A 16,478-nucleotide genomic window follows, 5' to 3' on the forward strand; every position below is an offset into this window, starting at 1 on the left:
GTCGTCAGGATGCCGAGGCAGGAGAGATGAGGCTGAGGGATGCAGGGATGCAGAGGAGGTAAGGATAGCTGGTGTGAGAGGAGGAGAGGGTTGGAGGATATGATATCATATGATTGGCTGCAGCAGCCTCGGGAGTGAACAGTCCAAGGGAGAAGAAATAAAGGTCACCCAACGCTAAGACCAGCGGGAAAGACGGGAGCTCTTCAATACGGACGAGCTGTCGTGTGGGACTCATTAGAAAATGTGACGATATCGAAACAAAGCAGTGGCTCCGGCAGAGGCGACGCTACGATGACAACTGAGGGAGCTCTGATTCCAGTCACGCGGCGCCGAACCCTCCGCTCGCTCTTCAAAACGGTCACGCCGCTGCGCGTCTGTCGCCGGCAAACAATAGCGGAACGACCTCATTGTCTCGGCGCGACAAAGGCACATCGGCGCTTTTTCAGCTCAGAATCACAGTGGTGACGGTGCAGCGACAACGGCACATATTCACACGTTCAGCAACACCTGCGGAGTGAGACGCCCCTTTAAAATACGCACCCACACACGCGCACGCACACACACACGCAGGCACACGTGCGCTAGCTGCAACATTTTCACACACGTCTCGGTCGCTGCCATCGGGGAGCTAAATGTGATTATTCCTTAATCCTCTGCGGTGTCTCTGTCTTTCCCGTCGCCCACCTACACTTACATAACCAGCCAGCATCAGATACTTTATCACAGCCATCAGACGTCTTTTGTCTCTTCACTTTTTGTCTACGGCTCCCCGTTGTTTCCTTTGTGTTTCCCTCGGCGTCTCTCAACAACGCAGATCCTTGCGCAGCCTGACCTTGCTGAACCCCGACGGCGGGTACAGTTGACGCTGGGATCGCAGTCACGTGCAGAACTTTGCACCGTGCGTCAAGTAAACAGGTCAGTAACTAGTTTCAGGGGTCATGCCAGCTTCAGGCAACAGGCCACGCAGACCTCTGTGCCTTTTTTACATCAGGGCCCAAAATAGTTTGGCTGCTTTAAAATGAGCAAAGTTGAAACAGTCAAAGCGCCTTGATCCCACAGGCGGTATTTATCACCATTGGAATGAATGGCACAAACATTCAAAGAATCTCAATTGGTACGTTGACCGGCCACTTTATTAGGCACAGCTTGCTTGTGCTGGCTAGCTAAGTGGCCGCTGAGTGTGTACATTTACACACTGGTTCTAGGTTGGAGTTGTTGCGAGTTCCTGATGGCTCACCACTAATAAGAGCTCATTCTGACCTCTGACCCCTGACATCAAACAGGAATTTTCCTCCACACGGCTGCCACTTTTTGTGGGGCCGTGAGGAGCTGTTTGTGTTAACAAGCAGATGAACATGGTAGTAAAGTGACCTAAGAGTGTACTTGTTTTTAAACATCTGCGCTTATTAATATCTTATCTTGTTGAAGTCAACAATTTTCCAACTCTCGTTTTAAACTTGCTTGAGCTGTGAACCTTTGGACGCTGCTCCTGTGTACTTCCTCCTCAGTCTGTGCAGAAAAGAAACTGGCCGCTGGTGCCTTGGACGACAGAATGTTTCTTTTCTTCTCTGGCATCGTTCCCCTCCGCTCGCCAATGCCTTCTAATTACGCTGAAAACAGCGACTGAGGCGTTATCAGCAAAGACGGGTCAAACATTGGGATGCTAATTGCTTTTTTTTTTATTGTTATTATTTTCATTTACAGATTTTTTTTTGTAAATCTTTCACACTCAGTTTGAGCCCAATCTGACTGTTTCATGGCCAAGAATTAACTCCTCCACTCTGGTCATGAAGAAAGCGCAGTGCTCTAAAACACAACTCTGAAGGAAAAAAAAGTTCAGTCGTTGATCATGCTTATTAAACTCTTTTGCAAGTTCACTAGTATAAAAAAAATTACAGCCATTGTTGGCCTCAAACATCCTGTCTGATTCATCCACACTGTCATCTTTGAGTATTACGGCGCTGCTATTATTCTCTGAGAGAAAATAATTCATGACATCAGTACCAGCAGCACAAACACTGTGAAATATCAGAGGTTTTTTTTTTTTTATTGACTTGTTTGCTCTGTTAGTTTCAGTGAGTGTGATGACTTTCACTCCAGACTTCGGAGCCTCTACAGCGGAGTGCTGTTGCACCTCTCCAGCCCTCGCAGTTTAAAAACGCGGACGCCCGGCCGGATCTCGTCCACTTGTTGCAGCGCCGGGTTGTCGTAAGCGAACTCCGCCTTCCCCAGCGCCGGCGTCTTCTGCGGGTCCGCACTAGCCGGGCTCGTTCCTTCCCCTCCCCCGACCTCGGCCTCGGCCTCGGCCTCGCCGGCTCCCCTGCAGTGCGCCGTCGCCCTGGCGATCAGCCCGTCCAGCGGCTTGAGGGAGCGCATCCAGCGCGGCAGGAAGTCCCACGTCCGGAGCTTGGCGGGCAGGCAGCCGGGGCTGCGAGTCTGCATCACGTTCACCATGACGACGAAGACGCTCACCCCCAGGAACGGGGCCCCGACGCCGGCCATCACCCTCCAGCCGGCCAGCGAGAGGCCGAGCACCAGCGCCGGCAGCAGCAGGAAGCCGAGGAGGAGGTAGAGGACGGCGAACCAGCGGTACTTGGCCGTGCGCTCGCCCAGGACGCAAGACATCCTGATGGGGAGACGCAGGGCGGGGAGGGGGTACCAGAGCAGGATGCCCAGGACGTTGAAGAAGAGGTGGCAGAGGGCGATCTGGGCGCAGCCACGGCGGGAAATAGACAAGGAGAGGAGAGAGTCAGCGGCGCAGCGGCTTTTTGACTTTGGCGGACGACTCAAATTCGCACCGAAGCAAAGTGGATAACAGGCGATCTGGCACGTGGAATTTACCGCTTTGAATTTAGCCTACAGAGCGCGCTATAAAACAGGCATGGGGAAACTACGGCCCGGGGGCCAAATGCGGCCCGTTAAGCCTTTTAATCTGGCCCGCCAAACTTGAAGAAATGATATCAATAGTCAGTAAGTCATAAAACAGCTGTATTTCATCCATGTTTCCAGTGTTTTAAGAGTCATTTCAACAAAGAGCAAAATATCGGTGGGCTTCAAAGACATTGATTTGCTTGAAACTTTTGCTTTGATTCATTTTCCATTGACATCAAAGCAACTTGTTCTCTACATATCCCATGATATGTTTTTTCCCTACAATGAGGTGGGTCACCAAAACACTCCATCCATCTGCTCCTACTCCAGCCCCCCTCTGTTGAATATAAGAACCCATTGTGGCCCCAGCTGTCAGAAAATTTGCCCACCCCTGTTATAAAGGCTTTCTCACACATTGCTCAATTTATCCTCCCCATTGTGCATCGACGCACGGCTGCACAATCAGTCCTCATTAGGATAATGGCTTTGTCTGCATTGAAACAAGATCCCACTTTGTGTTGATGATTTAGCGTAAAGGTATTTCACACCAAAGGCATGAATTATTTTTTTGACCTGAGAAACAGTATTTATTCATAATTTTTTTTATTTCTACCTGAAAGAAATGCCAATTTCTTCCTGGACTGAGGCTGTTTTTGTTTTTTGTAGGATTCTTTTTTGTTTTTTTGCACTGCGAACAATTCAACAAATCCCGGTGACTGTGTGCAACTGCTGTCTTGTCCTTTCCCACAGCAGCAACATCAACAACAACTGGCTGACAAGCTCATTATCTGTCACTCAGCGCCGAGTATTGTCTGACAAACGAGACACAAATTAAACTGTACAAACTGTCCTCCAGACATCGGAGAGCCGTCTGGAACAGCCACAATGCAGTCCCACCTCGCCGCGTTCCCCCAAACCGACTCTTTCACGACGCATTTGTTACACATTCAGTTTGCCAAGGCCTTAAGTGCGACTTATGTGTGCACGTTTGTGTTGAAACTCCCATTGTTTGACTTCATTTCTCTGCGACATCTGTTTGTCGACAATCTCTGTGGACATGGATTTACATTTTCCTTTGATTCCCAAACTTGGCTTTTCTTCCTGTTTGCTCTATTTGTTTGCCACATCCAACGACGAACGGTCTCTTACTTGTAGGGCGGCTGCCAGTTTGTTGCCGGGACTGGCCAAAGCTGCCAGCAGCGCTGTGGCCGTGGTGCCAAGGTTGGAGCCGAGGGTGAGGGGGTAAGCCCGCTCCAGACTGATCACACCGATACCTGGTGAAGGAGGCGAGCTGTGACACATCAGCAGCTTTAACAAAATGTAAAGTGATGATTTCCATCCTGAGTCGATACCAATTAGAAGGACGACGGTGTAGCTGATACAGACACCGTTTTCATGTTAGAAGTTTGTAGCTACACAATGACAATGAATCACATAATTGTTCTTATTATTTAATTCTTAGCGGCAACGAAACACTAGAAAACCTATAAACCTAAACTATTGAAAGCTAGAGCACCGCCTAGCTAGCGCCTCCGGAACGGGAAATTTTCCTGCACGAAAAAAGTGACAAGCGTCGGAATTGTAATTCTGCAAAATCTTGAATTGCACTTTTACAAAACAGCTCTCTAAACTTAGCGCAGCTCACGACAGCAGAGCGCCACCTTGTGGCTGGAGGTCAGCATTACATTGCCCCGTTGGTACCTGTTGGCAGTGGATCCTGTAAACAATGAAACAAAGTGGACACATCTGGCAACAACGCTACAAAACCGGCACAAGAAAGACTGTCGGGATCTGAAGTGACCTTATCAAAGCACTTTCAAGCGATTTAGAAAATATGCACTATCCACTCCGGGTTTTCCGATTTGATCCAACAGGCCTGATTCTCCGTAATTTATTTGCTTGTTTTTGAGTCAAACCACATCCAGGTCGAATGGACGGAAAATTAAATCATTACTATGTGGTCAGGGATGAACTAACGCCACATTTAAAAGGGCAAAGGAGGAACGATCAGCTTAAATCTATCAGTGCCGGATAATATGACTAATGAGCGTCTGGCTGCCCGACAGCCGCTGCGATCCAAAGTAGGGCAGAGCTGCCGTTGGCGCAGCCAAAGTGCTCAAACTGTGGACATTTTTTGCTTCCTGTCTCTGTGACTTGTACTTATTTTTCACCGCCACGCCGAGTAAAACAAACAAAAACATGAAGCGATGCGTATCTGTCACAGATCAGCCTTCACGCTCGCCTCATGTTTACCTTTGAGGAGCAGTTTAATTGCTCCTGCACAAATGAGAAATCATTCCCCACCCCGCGTTTATCGCTGGCCAACAGGCCGATGAGTTCCTTAATCACTGATTGGACATGCTTGGTTGAGCTTGTGGCGCACAGGGCTGCTTGTGCAATGTGTTCTTCCAACCCCTCCCAAGTACAGATGGGAGAAAACATTGAGCTTTACGTCCATATTAGGAATTTATTGTCTGGGTTATAAAAGAGCTATTAGCCAGCGGGGTAAATTGTTTCTAACATGTTTTTTTGCTGCTGAGCACACATTTTTCTTTGTGGCTAATGAATCCGTGATTAGAACAAGACTTCTCTCATTGTGCACTTGATTTATTATGGCGCACTGTTGCTTAAAAGTGTGTCTGAGAGGTTTTGTTGGTGTAATTTATAACCTCAAGGGCTCTGGTGCCTCCCTTGCGCCTCATGTTTTGGAATCTCGAAGAGCTAATCGGTCACAGTGCCGTTCTAAAAACTCTTCTATAAGTTGAGTTGTTTTGTTTCTAATTGCGCTCAATTTTTTTTTTTGTCATGTCATAACAAAAGAATAAATAAAATAAATCAAGAAGTTCCCTCTGCACTTTGCTTAATAAGACGCAGTGTATTGCAGTATGACTTGGGCTTAATTAGACTTTATGAGAGAGAGTTTCCCTAAAGCCCGCAGGAAATAAGACAAACTTGGAACGGCGGCGTTGGGATGAGAGGAAACTGGACTGAACATTATCACCACCAGGTCATAAACAGCACTTCCTGCACGACTAACTAGAGAGAACTGTCAAGTGGAAATATAAATAAAAGTTGGAACAGCCACAAAAAATGTGTTGGTTTCTAGTTTTGGTTTGTGCTTGAAAAATCTGCATCATTTTGAAAAACGCTGGGACTGAAAGTTCTGAAAGTCAGGGGGCAGCCGGGTTGCTGAGATTCCACATTGAAGACAGTGAGGAACACAACTGAAGCACAGTTCTGCAGAGAAGAAAGACCGCCTACCGACAAGTGGGGTCATAGCTGAAGTAAAGACGGAGCTGCTCTGGACCACGAAGGTCATCCCGGCACCGACAGCCATTGCCATGTATCCTGTCAGCCACCCAAACGGATCGGGCAGGTCTTGTTGGGAGAAATACATTCAATTTATTCATGTGTGGAAAAGGAGCCGTCGCGCCTGCAGCATCAACGCACAACCTTCTTTATGCAAAGTGCATCCGATTGCTTTTTCCGGGCTGCGCCTCGCTGCGGCCGCTCGGCGGCGCGGCGGTGGCGTGCCCACCTGTGTTGATGACCTTGTGGATGACCTTGGCCACGTGGCCTTGCAGGAGGGAATTGAGCAGCTTGACCAGGAGCAGCAGACAGGAGCAGAGGACGAGCAGCGAGCCCGCCAGGAGGATCAGACCCACAACCAGGTCCGACAGCTCGGTGGACACAAACAGATGTCTGCCTGAGGGGAGGCAGGCGAGAAGGACAGAACACAGTCACAGAATTCCACAAAAGACTCCAGGTGTGTCCCAAGTCACATGTCTCTCGCCCAACAAAAATGCCGTGTGCTGTTTCACACACGATTTGAATTCAAACCCCGGAAGCAAAGAGGCACATTAGTGAGGTAGCAGAGGATACAACGCACACTTCTGAAATTTCTTGTCGCAGAAACGCAGAAACATGGTGAATTCTGTTCACGCACCACTCTTTCTATACACAGTTGTCATGTCAAGTTTTTTGTTTTTTTTTTATTTGGTAACGTAACGTTAGCTTGCAAGCTAACAGTTTTGCTTGCCAGCGAGCTAATTACAGTATGTGCTAGAGTTGCCGACTGACCCTTAAAATACAGAATTGTCCCATATTTGACAATAAAACGGTGCGTCGCATTTTGAATCGGTACGGGACGGGGTTTGTCCCGATTTCTGAGTTGTCTTGAACGTGTTCATTTCGGATGCAAACTCACGTAGCTTGCGTAGCATTGGCTATGAATAAGGATCGCTTTTTCTTCTTCTTCTTCTTTCAGCTTTATTTATTTCATTTATTTGTAAAAGCCATCCATCCTGCACATTATTGATTGTTGTGTAAAAATATGTTCAATTAAAATATTAAATTACAATTTAAACGTGCAACTTAATTTCTAATGTCTATTGGTAACAAAGTAGTTCAAACTATGTGAACCATATACTTTTTTGAAACCATATTTTCAGTGTTACGTTTACAACTACTGGCGAGCCACTGGCCTGTGATAGTCATGACTCCGAGCACTGCGGGAGGCCTCCACTAGTTTTCTGAATGAAAGTTGGTTGTTCGACTGCGGTGAACGTCGTTCTTTAATGTAAGATTTCTCATACGCAACAGCCAGACTCCTGATACATTTTTAAATATTTTTAAAATGCGGCTACTTGGTTGGCCAGAGTGATAACACTAAGAAGCGGTGGCAGTTGGCTACTCGCGGCTGACCAGTTCAATTTCCAATATCTGATGGAAGATTTTATGATTCTTTTAATTAAAGAAAGTCTTCATGCTGTATTCATTGATTTATTTATTTATTTTTAATGAGACATTTCGCAAGCAGGAGAGAAGGAGGACAAATGAGTTTCTGGCTCTGACCTGCACCTGCCGACGCCACACAGACCGACGCGCCACCCTCACGGCAGCTAATATCAGCCGTCATCACACTGAAATGAAACGGTGCTCTGCGTCGCGGCTCGGCAATTTGAGCAGACAGACGCTCAGCGCAATATCATTCTGAGGAGGCGCCCCTGCTGCTGCTGCTGCTTCAAAGAAATCTAATGAAATTGTGCCACGTGTGACGCACCTCAGACAGCACTTAACGTAACTATGCACGGTTCCCACACGTGACTGAGTCTGAGCTCACTCACACTTGACGAAGGAAGAGGAGGAAGAGGAGGAGGACTGGGCCAGGAGGTGGAGGGAGCCGCAGCTTCCAGACGTGCGGTTGTTGTCAGAGGGCTGCAGACAGGAGGGACCAAACACAGAGACAAACAATGAAAAACAGAGGTGGGGAAAAAATAACCGTACGGTTTGAGCGACCGTCCGCCTACGTGCAAGGTGTTTTATCTGCATGTGAAAATGGAGGAGGTGGCGGCAGACAAAAGGCCAGTTACCAGGACGAGGTCAGAGTGGCACCAGCGCTTCACCAGGCTGCGGTTCCTCATCTCCTCCTCCCCCAGGGCCACGGCCGTAATCACACACTTGTCGAGCTGCAGGTCAGGACAAAAGAAAAACACAGATTAGTGAATCAGACAAAAGCTTCTGACTCACGTTCAGGAGCAGCGCAGAGGGAACCGGTCGGGTGTTGTTGGCGTCGACGATTCCACAATTTCATTTCGCAGACGCTCGTTTCCGTAAGTGACAATTAGACAGGAAGGAGAAAACCTTAGTCAGTGCAACAAGTTTGAAGTTTGACTGGATGCAGGTGCAGGTAGCCAGTGCCAGAAGAAGTGCAAGTTTTTGTTTTCTTAACTCACCACAACCAACCATAACGAACAATTGCTCTGTCATCTGTCATCTGTTTCTTGGTCTGTCTTTCAGCAGAATAACAAAAACCAAAACTCACTTTTGTTTTATGTTTTTTTTGTTTCTTTTTCCTGTTAGACATATTGAGCCAGTGGCTTCAGCTGCCGTTGAATTCGGTTTGGTCGAGGTCACAAGTTTCGAAAACGTGCCATGGTGTTTCTGACAGGCAGGATTGAAACGCCGCTTTGATGTCAGAGAAATGATCACGAAGCAGAGCGCTGCACTGTTGCTATGACACCGCCCTGACCTCTGGGAGCAGCGGCGGCTCCGCGGGGGCGCCTCACCTCACCTGTATGATGAGCTTGGTGACCGGCTCGGTGACCACTTTGAGCAGCTCGGGCGCCTCCTCGCCGGGCTGCAGGCTGAAGCTGGTGACCATCAAGTGAGACGTCCTGGCAATGAGGCCGCTGGCCGCCTCCAGGGGCAGCAGCACCAGCACCGACAGCCAGTTGAAGCAGTCGTGGATGGTGGCGCCGGCGAAGGCCCTGCGGTGGCGGGAACGAAGGGGTAAAATTATCCAGCGGGGATCAACTTTTTTCTTTTATTATTAATTTATTCATTCGGGTGGCGCAGTTTCGCCTCGCAGCGAGAAAGTTGTGGGTTCAATCCCAGGCCTGGGATTCTGTGTGGAGTTTGCATGTTCTCCCTGTGTCTGCTCTCTCCGGGTTCTCCGGCTTCCTCCCACAGTCCAAAAACATACATGTGAGGCAAATTGGAAGCTCTAAATTGTCTGTTAAGTGTGTGTATGTTTGTCTTTCTGTGTGGTCCTGCGATGAACTGGCGACTCGTCCAGGGTGTCACCCTGCCTTCGCCCCTATGACAGCAGGGAGAGGCTTTAACAGAAGAGGAAGCAGGTCTAGAAGATGGATGGGAGGATTTACTTATTTATGTATTTTCGCGGTGATGTAATGAGCGTTTTCTAGTTTTGCGGGAGATGAATAAAACAGTTTATTTTTCCAAATTATTACGATTAGGTAACGCGCCATCTGCTCGGCGGCTCGCTTTTTATGCCAAAGGGTTGCAGCAGTGTGGGATCGGCGTGGAGGCTGAGGGAAAGTGGAAGTAGGAAAGCGGCTGACTCTCTCTCTTTCTCTCTCTCTCTCTCTCTCTCACTCTCTTCCTTCTCTCCTCAGTCTTCAGAACCTTTTCGTCCTCGCCTCCACTCACCGCTCAAACTCCCGCCTCTCCGATGCCTGCATCATGGCCACGATGGTGTTGGTGACGGAGGTCCCGATGTTGGAGCCCATGATGATGGGAACGGCCGACTTTACCTCCAGCACTTGAGAAAAAAAGAAAAAAAGATTCCCGGAGGCCCTTCAATGACTAAAGAAGTCACGCACGCCGCTCCAAAACCAGTGTCGGCGAGTAATCTATTACTAAGTAATCCACTACTGTAATTAAACTTTTAAATAACAGAGTAATGTAACAGGATTGGTGTGGCAAAACTGGTAATTATATCATAATTACTTTATCAAGTAACGATTCCATTACTTTCCTGGAATGTTCTGCAAGCTAAAAATGTCGTATCATCAACAAAATGTCTGACATTTAGAAAAGCAATTAAAAAGCAACAATGTTGCAGATTGATGATGGAAATACGAACATTATTTTGAGTTCATCTCGTCTAAATCAAAGAATACTGTGGTTCGTTGTGCGTTGCGTGCAGGAAACACGGCCACAAGTTACTTTATCTTTTTTAAACTAAAGTAATTAGTAATTGATTACTTGTGAAACAAAGTAATTAAAGAAGTAATTACATTCCTTTTTAAAGGAGTAATCAGTAATCAGTAGTTGGATTACTTTTATGGAGTAATCCCCACAACAGTGTGCAAAACACAATGCTGGCGACAACTGTGCGCGTTCAGCCACTCGACGCGCAACACAAAGGGTTTGAAGTGGCGAGGCGGGTCGAGGCGCAAGGAGGGCGTGTCGCTCTCGTTGCCGTCGACGCCCCCCTCTCATCAAGACCTTGAGGTGGCGCTCATGCGCCGGCGTACTTATAATGAGGCGCGCACATGTCTCCGCATCTCTCCTTCTGTTTAATTAGAAGCCACCAGATCACTTATGGACGCCATTTACATTCACGGTGGAGAATCTCCTCCTGCATACTGATGATTGTCGTCACTTCACGAGATTACTTCCACCAGGCAGACAGAGCAGAAGAGACACAACGTTAGGTTGTTGCTTTTTAATCGAAACAAACGGCGAATGCAACGGGGATTTGGCCTTTAACTCGCGTTCTGATGAATCCACATGGTGAAGGCGCACGTGTTTGCTCTGGATTGGAATGATATTTCACTGAAGGCTGCACGGACTGGTGGACTGGCCGTCTTACAGCTGCACGGGTTATAATTACATTATTTCAGAGGTCGCAGCCCTGCAGCATAGGCCTCAATGTTGTGCGTCCAATAGTCCAGTCGTTGCTCTGCTCCATTACATTTTGCTTTTGTAACATGTCTCTGCGTTTGTCTTCATCTCATTACAGAGACATGATATTAATTAGTGTCATCGCTGGTCAGTGGTAGTAAGGCTCACTTCTGACTCCTGGTTTGTTTCATCATGCCGCGAACGTAATGAGTCTCGCACGTACTAGAAGGGGGCTATCGATGAACGTGGCCTGTGATTGTACATATTTAAGGGATACACATATTCAAACAGGGGGACATCTAAAGGGAAACTGTGATGAGAGTGAGATCAGATTTTCTGGCATTGTTGACTTAAATTTGATGCGGGAAAAAGCGTGCGTGAGTGCGAGTGTGTGCGTTTGCGTGTACAATTTGCTTTATTCTCCGCAGGGGAAACACGACAGGGGATTTCGCTGCGGGGCCACGAATCTCACGGCTGCAAACTCCAAATTAATGACAACTCATCCCTGACACACACACACACACACACACACACCACACACGCACGCACGCACGCAATGATAGATTTTGCCTCAATATTATTTTTTTTACTGCCGACGATGTCGTCTCCGTTTCCCCAAAGATCTTTGCATAATAACACGGCCCGGAGAACCAGACAGACACGCAAAGCTGCTGGCATGAGACTCATTAAGGTCATAGGTCCAGGCGCCGGCTTTGTTTTTCCATTTCAGAAAATATTCATATATACAGATACAAATTCGGTCTCATGCCGCAGCGGTTTGCCGCGCGCGTCTGTACGTGCACTTACAGCCGGAGGCCACCAGGCTGACGACGATGGAGGTGGAGGTGGATGAACTCTGCACCAGCACGGTCACCAAGATGCCCACCACCAGGCCTGCCACGGGGTTGGACAGCACCGCATTGTCCTGGAAAATGTCCCCTGCCACTTTACCTGTATTAGTATGCAGCATGCACACACACCACACACACACACACACACACACACACTACTAGTCTCTGCAATGACAGGGTTACAGAGAGCAATGTTAGACACGACTCAAAGCGCCTGTTTTTTACATGTCTAAAAAGGTCACACGCCACGATTGTGTGTGTGTGTGTCCGTGTGGGTGAGTGCACGTGTCTGCGTGTGTGTGTTTGTGCGTGTGTGTGTGGGTGTGTGTGTATTCAGCAGTGCCGCCCCAGTGGGACGGCTGTGAAATCCTCGGTGGCGCCTCGCTCTTTGTATTTCAAACGTCAACAAGCTCAGCCTCTGGATCGCACGTACCCCCTGCCAGCTGGAAGGCCGAGCTCAGAGTGTCCAGGGAGCAGACGAAGAGGAAGAGCAGGACCAAGAGCAGCGGGACCTTGGATAAGCTGAGCAGGAGCCGCCTGGTCTCGTGGGCCGAGGTTTGTGTGTCTGTTTTGAAAAACAATAAGCAGCAGCAGCAGCAGCAGGGTTTTTGGCCCTCGGAGCCTCAGATCAAGTGTCACAAGAAAATAAGAAGAACGCTTGTTTCTTTTCATCCGACGTTTTTCCTTTCATGTTTTCCTTGCGTAATTGTGCGTCCTAGAGGAGAGAGAGCCCCGCTAGGCTCCGCCGTACCTTCCCTTTCAACCTGGCCGCCGGCCTCGCAGCGTGAGAGCGCGTCGGAGTGCTGATCGGCGATGTGTCGGCTGTAATTCCCGCCGCTGCCGCTGAGGTCAAGAGTGGAGCCGATGCCTGACTCTCTGTCCTCCTCCTCCTTCTCCTCCTCCTTCTCCTGCAGGACTTTAGGTTGCGTCACCTTTGAACCTGGACACAAGAGAAAGAGAGCAAACCTTTGTGTGGGAGCCGTGAAGCTGCAAGGGGGGGAAAAAAAAAAAGACATGTGAACTGAAAGCATGACAACAAGAGGGTTACCACGGCTGTCCGGTCCTGGCCTGCATCCAAAGGGCAGCGTGGTTACGGACAGAGAGGTCATGGCTCTCTGAAAGCTGCACAGAGACACAAGGGTGATTAGAAGCTTGGTGAAAAAAAAGAATCTCGGAAATGGGAAAAGTCCATCGTTTACGTCCTCTGCTCGGCTGCCTTGCTTCGGTCTCCGTCAAGACCAGCGAGGGGTTCGGTGAAGCTTCTCAGCGTCAGTTTTACCTCCCCAACTAAAACTGATTTTTTTTTTTTTTTTTTGTAGGAGGCTGTAAACAGAGGGCAAAGTGTGCCATTCTCTGGAAAATCTATGCAATGATTTTTTTTTTTTCACTGTTTTTATTTCATCGTAAAACAAGGGTGGCAGTAACACCAGAATATGGTGTGATTTTCATTGGGCGCCATTAGGAAAAACTGACTTTTTCAGCTCTTTAACATGTGTTGTTGTGTAACTGGCAAGCTGATTCAACACACCAAGTACAAAAATGACAACTTGTGCAGATGGGCTGGCATCGTCCTCCGAAACGAGCCGTTTGGATTTTGCTCGACTTTTTACGTCACTGTACTTTATCACTGCTCATTATCACGAGGTGCGTTTCCATTACATTTTTTTTTTCAAAATAAAAGCGGTAGGAGAGGGAGGCAGAGCCAGAACGGCCTCCCGAGGCTGGCAGAGAGAAAGACTTGTTTTGTGAGGCCTTTTTTTGACCAAACAAACCTGGTTTGTTATTGGAAATAAAGCATCAAAAGTAATTTATTCAATCTGGAAATGGCCACGATGGGAAACAGAAAAAAAAATCAAAAACAAGTCAACCGCACAAGATGGCACCATTCCAGGGAGAACCCAGGAGTTTTATCAGCTGGCTGCAGAGTCAGAAGCCCAGAGGAGCTCCAGCACGTGTGTCTCAGCCCCATTATCCCTCCATCCCACCGAGACCAGCGAGCCCAGCGCTCACCAGTGAAACAAAGGTGACCTGCGTCGCTCAAGAAATAAAAAAAAAACACGGGCGGGCAGCCGCCCTTCAACTCAAGGTTAAACTGCACATCACAAACAAATGAGCTTCCCAACCCCCATCAGAATCAATACGGAGAAATTAGCTCCCATGTAGCTCTTCCGGTTTCCGCCAGCTGCGAGTCGCCTCTTTGAGAGGAGAGGGGGGGGGAAAGAAAGACGAGAAAAGAAAACTCTCCGTCTATAGAGCCGTTTCAGCTTCCCTTCAAAGGTTCTTTCTTTAAGGAGAGCGTTTTCACCCTTTTCATGTCAGCAAGCTCTGCCGTGATTTGGGGAGGGGAGGCGGGTGGGTCTGCGAGGGGGGGGGGGGGGGGGTTGGGCTCCGCTAATGTGTCTCCTAAATGCAAAGAGGATGGAAGTGAGTCGGGTAATTACGTCGGCTGAAATGAGTGTAATTGCAGCCGCACAGACTGCGAATGGAGGCATCCTCCAGTCCTCCTGCAGGAGGAACCTGCCTGAGACAAGCAGGCGCAGATTACTGCTGAATGAGCCCGGTTGTTACCTTCTGTTGTGTTGTGTTGTGTTGTGTTGTGTTGTGTTGCGTTGTGTGTTGAACGGTAACCTCTAATCCACACAGCCTCACCTGATCGACCCCCTGTGTGCCCCCCTCTGTCTGACTTCTTGTCACCGTGACTCACACTTTCACTCCGCCGGCATCTATTTGACTGGTTCTGTGTGTGTGTGTGTGTGTGTGTGTGTGTGTGTGTGTGTGTGTGTGTGTGTGTGTGCGTTGAAAATTTAAAGAGGATGAGCAAAAACATTTTAGAAGTGCTGCCACTGTCAGCTGACTCGTCGAGCGCTTCATTAAAATGCATGAGCTCTGGGACCCTCACGACTGCAGTTATACGAGGATGGATTTCAATTTAGGATAAATTAGTGCTACTGATTGCAAATAATTAGCGTCAGAGTCCATGCTATGCCTGTCGCCGTTCATTAGCGTGGCTACATGGCTTATTTTAAATATTTTATTTATTTATTTATTTTTATTTTATCTTACCTTGTCAGTTGTTTGTGCGTGTGACGGCCCACGGAGAAAAAGACACACAAACGAAGTGAGAAAGCAGCTTTAAATAAGTTACCACGCAGGGTCAGGTGTGACGGGGACATAACTCGATGGTTAATCAGTGATGTGATGCCTTCACTTAATGATGCATTAGTTTCTGGTAATGTTCTGTGTGTCACGTCGTGACTAATGTTTACTCAAGTAGATTATTCTTTCTTTCTTTCTTTCTGGCTTTTGAAAAGGCCGGATTTGAGGCTTCCAAGTTCTGGAGAGGCGCTGGTCGCCGAAGAGCTGGAGAAACCTGCCATCTAGTGGCCGATGCTGGAAGGAAGCCGCAATAAGGCTCAACTTGTCAGCCCGATGACTATTTTGCACAAGAATCAGCATCATTTCCTGCACGTTAGAGACAAATTAAGGTTCCTTAAACAATCAGAATAATGTCGCCACACTTGCTGAGTCGTGTTTAGCGTAGTTACGCATCCACAATTCAAGTCAGCGATTTAAAAAAAAAAAAAAAAAAAAAGAAAGAAAGAAAGAAAGAAAGAAAAAAAAAACTTCCTCCACGCACGCAGTTGCTTTCGCACCACACTGCCTTGTGAGGCATCCACCCCCACTGCACCCCATAACTTGGACGTTGGAATCATGGTTGATGATTAGACCAGCGGTGATTGTGACCCGTCAGCAGTAGCTACTCCCAGTCAGAGGTGCTCAACTCAATAACCTGAGCTGGTGCTTTTTAAACGACTCTCAGTGCTGAAGGGCCACACACCCTCCGTTTAGTTGTGATACACATGCAGGTCATAGGGTTGAGAGATGAGAAAAGAAAGATTATCTGAGGTTAGCTGTGAGTTTGGTAGAGCAGAACACTGTCAGACATACAGCAGCACAGCAAAAAAAAAAGTCACTCTGATTCCTTATTGGCCATTTACTGGATACTTTAGAGACCAATTGATTGCATGTATGTTTTATTTCCACAGTTGCAGCCTCACATGCAAATACGGTCGCAAACATTTCACCATTTACAGACGACACGCTGCGCTAAATCTCTGGCTCGATTTCAGCTCTCTTTCAAGCTGTTAATCTGTTCTGCAGATGTGCAGAGCACACACACACACACACACACACACACACACACACACACACACACACACACACACACGCAGGTCTATGGCAAGCAGCAGGCTGGTGGGATAAAGCTAGCGGAGGCCACCGGGTCAGCGTCATGACGCTGCACACAGGCAGCAGTGGGCGAGCGCAGGTGCAAGCTGCTAGCTGTCGCCTCCTGTTATCCCGCTAACGGCAGATATCATCTTTATCACAGCCGCGTCTGTCGAGTTAACACTGGGGCCTCGCACATGACGCTGCCTGCTAAGCCCTCTGGGTGACGCTCCGAGTGTCAGCTGATGATATTTCTGTTGATGTGAAAAATGAAATGCCAGCGGAGGCTCAAATGTTGACACATCTATCAAGCGTATTAATTTTGCAATAATTGTTCTTGTGCATTTTAAAACCGACTCAAACAAGCTGAGAACATAC

The 16,478-nt window shown here is 48.0% G+C and overlaps 1 protein-coding gene across 1 annotated transcript; it reads right to left on the minus strand.

Moving 5' to 3' along the window:
* Positions 1-2,016: 2,016 nt before the first annotated feature.
* Positions 2,017-14,997, minus strand: slc34a1b (solute carrier family 34 member 1b). Its single transcript, XM_076032970.1, has 13 exons — positions 14,937-14,997; positions 12,922-12,995; positions 12,625-12,813; positions 12,307-12,438; positions 11,830-11,973; positions 9,823-9,934; positions 8,945-9,140; positions 8,244-8,339; positions 7,998-8,088; positions 6,410-6,577; positions 6,133-6,249; positions 4,021-4,145; positions 2,017-2,706 (listed from the first exon to the last, which is right to left on the minus strand). The coding sequence occupies exons 2-13, from the start codon at positions 12,980-12,982 to the stop codon at positions 2,113-2,115; spliced, it is 2,025 nt and encodes a 674-aa protein (XP_075889085.1). The 5' UTR covers positions 12,983-12,995; positions 14,937-14,997; the 3' UTR covers positions 2,017-2,112.
* Positions 14,998-16,478: the final 1,481 nt, after the last annotated feature.

This window comes from Nelusetta ayraudi, unplaced genomic scaffold (genome assembly GCF_046127955.1).
Source record: "Nelusetta ayraudi isolate G7.1 ecotype Tasmania unplaced genomic scaffold, CSIRO-AGI_Nayr_v1 ptg000039l, whole genome shotgun sequence".
In the NCBI taxonomy this organism is placed as follows: Eukaryota; Metazoa; Chordata; class Actinopteri; order Tetraodontiformes; family Monacanthidae; genus Nelusetta; species Nelusetta ayraudi.